This window comes from Numenius arquata, chromosome 10 (genome assembly GCF_964106895.1).
Source record: "Numenius arquata chromosome 10, bNumArq3.hap1.1, whole genome shotgun sequence".
Lineage (NCBI taxonomy): Eukaryota > Metazoa > Chordata > Aves > Charadriiformes > Scolopacidae > Numenius > Numenius arquata.
The window spans coordinates 51,725,944-51,731,943 of NC_133585.1; the positions used below are offsets into that span (position 1 = coordinate 51,725,944).

Sequence of the window (6,000 nt, forward strand, 5' to 3'; positions counted from 1 at the left end):
TCCATCTCCCTTCATCTGTCAAACGATCTTTAAATTTCAGATGAACTGCATCTGCATCAATTTTCTATAATTATGGGGCAGTCTGTTCCCCAAGTATTGAAAATGTGCTTCCAATGCTGCTTCTAATCAAGCAAATATCAAACCGGTCCTTACTCAGATTTACTGAAAAGGCTGCTTAAAACTCGGGTGTGCTCCACTGCTCTCGCATGAGGTTTTGCACTTCCATTATAAACGTGGTTCTGCTTAGAGACTCTTATTTTCCCCAAATAAAACACCACGGAGTTGACCGCAACTCACTCGCTATTTCTCTGGGCTGAAGGAAATATATATATACGATTCTCCATGCCCCATTCACGCACACTCGAATATTAACGTTTCAAGCTGTTTAGCATCTTCCTGAAGGCTGTTTGACTGTCTGCTTTTTCGTATTTCCCTAAGCAGCCTAATTGAGGCAAAACCCCAAGGTTTCTTTCCCACCCTCCACCCCCCATCCCAAACAATGTGGCATTTAATTAAAAGAGAACCACAACAATGCTAATGGTGATGAGGTTAAATGGTTGGATAAACAGAATGCAGCCCTCTGAAAAGCCCATGTGTTTCAGGACACTTTCTCCCCTACAACATTCTGGGTGACAAAGAAAGCATTTGTATTCCTGATCCCCACAACTTTTACGCCAGAGGACTTCCTATAGATTTCCTGAGAGGAAGAGAGTTTCCTTCAAATAGTTAGAAGTGGTTAGATACAGAAGCCATTCCTCCCAAAACTAATATTTGGAAAGGCAGTGGACAAGGATCCTTTAAAAATAAACGAATGTGGAAACTATCCATCAAGAGAGAACAATTGCATTTCCAGCTGAAAGCCTACTAACTTGTTGTTGGGTTTTTTTTTTTAAAAAAAAAGCCAAACCAACAACAACAAGCATTTGCTGATTTTAATTTTCAATGTCTTCTCCTTCCAACAACTTCAGCAAATTACTCAAACTAAACATGACATTTGTCCTCCTTCTTCAGTTGTTGCTATTGAAATCCATGTGCTGTATATTCATAAACACGGCATTCTGGGGGTATGGGGATTGCTTTAAAACATTTATAGCAGATTATAAACCTATGCCCTCCAAAGGACGCAGATATCTGCCAAAAAAACGCAGGGTGACACATCCCGTTCTGCAGATCGCTGGTGTTTGAGCGCCTGGTTGGATTGTACCAACCTTGCCAAGATAAAGCTTTCACCCAGCCAGGCTGCTTCCCCGAAGAATTAAAAACAAGCAAAAAAAAAAACCACACCGCTTGGCACAAAACGCTCACGTGAGCGCCTTCTCTTTTAAATACGGGCTTCCACGCCGAAAGAAAGGCCTTAAAGTACTGACTTCCAACGGGACTGACACAGCGTTATCTTACGGTGGGAATATCGGGATGTTCCCTGCAGAACAACAGAAGTCCTGGCAGGACGGACAGATTTGGCTTTCCAGCCGCTGTCGGGTCCTGTAGCAGCCAGGAAACAAAACAACCCCTCCGCCGCCACCACCATTCTCCTCTTCTTCAGCTGTTCAAGCATAAATTATCCTTGTCATTTCCTCTCGATATGTGGCTTCCCAGGAAAGGGGGAAAAAAAAAATAAAATAAATAAATCAGAGCGGCTATTGCCAAAATAGCACAGCATTCTCACACGGGCAGATTTTTCAATAAAATGCACATTCTTTCCCTCCTTGTGCTGGGGCGTTAAAGAAAGACCAGTCACGAGACATTTTTTAAGACATGAGAACCCAATCCTGACTAAAGAGACGTGTTTATTAGGGCCAGAGATAGGAAAGTCAGCATATAACTGACAACCACAATCTTTGGCTCAACCTTTGCAGCAGAAATGGGGGGCGGGGGGAAAGGGCTGGAAACGTTTTCAGTAGTACATAAATACCTTCGTTTTCTCCCTCTCCCTCTTTTTCTCCTTTAAAGGAATCTGCCTACTCAACCTAAATTGAGCCTCAGAGGGAATACGTGCCTTCACGATAAATTGGAATTTGCCGTCATAGTAATGAAACGTTATGTCCGATCACCACAATAAACAGGCGGCAGAACAACAAAGGAGGTTTCCAGGATTTTCTGCCCCCCGGCCCCCTCCCCATCAGCATTTTCCCAAGTCTTCTCTGGGGTGTTTATGAAATGTCTGAATTCTGAGGCCATTAAGACGCATTTCAGGATGGAGCAAGCTTCCATTAGCGGTACTGAGGCTTTCCCAAATCGCAGAAGCACTCCGTCGGAGGCCAAGCCTCTCCCCGATGCCTGCCTTTTCCCTGCGCTGGGTTTTTTTTGTTGTTGTTGTTGTTGTTTTGTTTGCGCTCTCTCTTTCCCATGCACAAACACGTTGGTGCAGTGTCCATTATTTCCCCGCGGCCTCCCCTGAAAGCCATCGACAGACGAACATACATGCACGTGTGTGCCTTTTCCCCCCACATACACGGGTCCGGTCTCCTTCTACACCTCAAATAACAAATGCAAACGTGTTTACAGTCATTTTTGCCAAAGCCATTGCAAGAAACGTGCAGCTGAATCCCGGAAAGCCTGTAAGAAGGGCGAGAGCCTTTGCAATCACAGGTGACCCTTTTCTTTTCCAAAATGGAAAAAAAAAAAAACCAAAACAAAACATGAAAGCCCGCTGAGTTAGCCGGAGTTACCTGCATTTAAAGGGGAACGTGTCGGGCAGCAGTAAATACCCAGCACATGCTTTTACGCACAAAAGGAGCAAAGGGCTCCATGCTCTGCGCACCCAGTCATTTTTATCTCAGGACAGAGAGACACGACCGTTTCTCTCCTGCCTTTATTTCACTCCACCGAGAGATTTTACACACCATATTGCAAGGACCCCGCTGTGAATCTTGCAGAGGTACAAAATGGTGGATGTATGCTATTTTTTTTTTTTTCTTTTTTTTTTTTGCATTATTCATAACAACTTAGGCTCCCGGTCGCAGGCTCCCCTCCGTACGTACCCACCGACACAGCCTTCCCGGCCAAACACACATCCCGCACCCGGCACACACAAAGCAAATTATGTTACAGACCTGATGTCATGTAGCCCCGTGATGCCTGGGAAATAAAAGCCGGTGGGAAGTGTTTGTGCAGCCGGTAGTCCTTCTCGCTGCGGGACCTCATGCGGTCGGAGGCCCGGTCGGAGAAGTCGGAGCTAGGCCAAGCCCGCCGCAAGGTCGTACTCCGCGTCTTCTTCATCCTGAGGATGTCCCCGAGCCTAATCCTCCCGCCGCAGCATGGGGTCAGGCCTTGCGGCTGGCCGGGTGCTGGCCACCGGGCATCAGGCTAGCGCGGCTACCGCCGGGCACGACCTGCCAGCATCTCCCCGCTGCCTCTTCTAGGGACGCCAGCCGCAGGTCCCTGCCTGCCTTTATTTTTTTTTTTCCCCTCGAATGATCCAATTTTACACACGTCCCACAATGCATTACACTTCATTTGCAATCGGTCCGGCTTACGGCTCCCAGATTCGCGTGGAGGAAAGGCACGTTTTGTGGCTTCTCAGCAAAAAAAAAAAAAGGGGGGGGGAAGAGAAAAAAAAAAAAAGGAGGGGAATGAAGGGGGCTGGAAGGGATGGAGGGGGGCTGGAAGGGATGGAGGGGAACGGAGAGGGGGGTGGAAGGGATGGAAAGGGGGGCTGGAAGGAGAGCAATAGAGAGGGGGACTGGAAGGGATGGAGAGCAATGGAGAGGGGGGTGGAAGTGATGGAGAGCAATGGGGGGGGGGCTGGAAGGGATGGAGAGCAATGGAAGGGGAGGTGGAAGAAGGGATGGAGGGGGGCTGGAAGAAGGGATGAGGATGTGGGGGGACCAGGAGGGGGAGGGAGGGATGTACAGCGTGGGAGCTGGGAGGAGGGGGGGGGGGGGGGGTCGCCAACAATGGCCCGATTCAGCCCGGCCGTGCTTAGCCAACTGTCAACCGCCACAACAAAAGGCCCCGAACAAACGGAGGAAAGAAAAAAAAAAAAAAAAAAAACCCAAAAAATAAAAGAAAACCCCGCGACCCCGACCGCGGCGGCGCTTGGGGAGGCAGGCGGCAGCTCCCGGCGCGGCGGGAGGAGCAGCGGCGGCAGGAGGAGGAGGAGAAGAAGGAGGAGGAGGAGGAGGAGGAGATGGAGGAGGGAGGGCCCGCAGGCGCCTCTCCCGGCCGCGACCCCCCCTCCGCTCCCTTCAGGCCCGGCCGCCCGCCCGCGGCCCGCGGCCCCTAGCAGCGTCGCGCCTCGCCATGGCCGATCCCCGGCCCCGGCCTCGTCCCCCCCCCCCTCCCCCGGCGCTGACCCGCCGCCCTGCTCGGCGCTAGGGGCGGCCGGCGAGTGGGGGGGACAGGCCGCTGGCCACCCCGCCCGGGCTCATGCTAGCCCCGGAGCGGCCTGCGGATCCGGCCGGGCTCCGCGCTCCCCTGCGCAGCCAGCCGCCTACGGAGCACCGTGCACCGCGGGGGGCCCGGCCCCCTCCCGCTCCGCCTCCTTCCGTCCGTCCCTCCGTCCGTCCTTCCTTCCTTCCCGCTCCTGTGGGGGAGCGGTGGGGAGGGGGCAATGGGAAGGAGGGGAAGGGCAGGGCGGCCATGGTGGCGAGGCCCACCAGGCCTCAACCACCGGCCCCTTCCCCGAGGCGAACAGCAGAAGGAGGGGGGCAAGGGGGGATTTGTACCCCAGTGTGGAGCCGGCCGGGTTCACCCACCACCCTCCCTCAGCGGCTTTCACCGGGAGGGCCTGGGCAGTCGCACCACCATGTCAAACAAACGTGGCGCCCGGCGGGAAGGAGGTCACCCGCCATCTTGAACCAGGCCAGGCCGCCCGTAAAAGACAGGGTTTTACGAACTGCGGTTGACCAAAACCACACAAAGGGACTCAGTTCCTCCTCCACTTTGAGCACGCCTGGTGGTGCCAGCATTACCAGTGGTGAACCAGTGTCCTGGTTTGAGGGACGCAGGATTAATTTCTCTTTCAGTAATTTCACTTTGCAGTACGGTCTCTTCTAATGCTGGGGAAACCTGCACTTTTAGAAGACTCTGGTGTCTGAGTTTGTGAAAGTGTTTGCTTTATAGCCAGCTCTGGGGTGTGGGTTCCAAGGTCTCAGTGTTTACGAGCCTTGCCAGGCGCAGGGATGAGGAGGAGCGAGACCCGGGCACTTGACCCAGGCTGCCAACAGGGTCATTTCATACCATGAATGGCACATTCAATAAAAATTAGATTTGCTGAGGAGTTCTCTCTTGACGGCTGCCATCCTGAGAGCTTCTTGCCCCAGTACCGGAGCCCTGAGCCCTTCCCTTCCTCCCGAAGCCGCAGCTCTCGCAGTGTCCCACATTGGCTGTCCCTTCTGGGAGTGCACAGCTTCTTGATATTGGGATCAATACTGGTTCTTTAGTGCTATTAATGTTAATTATTTAGTCTTATTCTACTGAATCTGTTTATATTTCAACCCTCAGCTTTCCTTGTTTTTTTCCCCAGTTCCCCTTCCCAGGTAGGGAGGGGTCACTGGGTAAGAGAATAATTGTCTAAACGACGATAAATTATTGTGGGTTCCTCAAACCATAACAACCAGTAAAAGGATGACCATCGGTGAAGGAATTGAACGTCAAAGCCAAGGGACCTCGAGAAATGATCCCTCTTGGGTTAATCACCTTTGGGTTTTCTTTTGGGTTAATCGCCTCAGCACCTACCTCGGCACGCACCAAAGAATCGTCCCACGTTTCCTATGCACGCACCCTTCTCACACAAGTAGAAATCATATGAATGAAACCCGGCAAGATCGTTGGAAATGAAATACTATGGGGTCCTTCCTCATTATCAGCCTCACCTCCTTCCAACCGTATGAAAAGCCATCGGGAATAGCTTGTTTCCATTGATACTTTGGATACTGGTAGCCAAGGGGAAAAAGTAAGACGAGCAAAAGAAATGGCCTAGAGCTCCACTAATAAAAATATATTTTCCATCATGCAACTTACTCATCCAGCAATTTACTCATCAGCCTACGCAAAGCT

The 6,000-nt window shown here is 51.5% G+C and overlaps 1 protein-coding gene across 1 annotated transcript in view; it reads right to left on the bottom strand.

Moving 5' to 3' along the window:
• The window catches only part of STOX2 (storkhead box 2), a 67,643-nt gene extending 64,424 nt beyond the window's left edge, over positions 1-3,219 (bottom strand). The window contains exon 1 of the mRNA XM_074154739.1: positions 3,054-3,219. Coding sequence (XP_074010840.1) covers positions 3,054-3,219 — 166 coding nt within the window. The remainder of the gene's footprint in view (positions 1-3,053) is intronic.
• Positions 3,220-6,000: the final 2,781 nt, after the last annotated feature.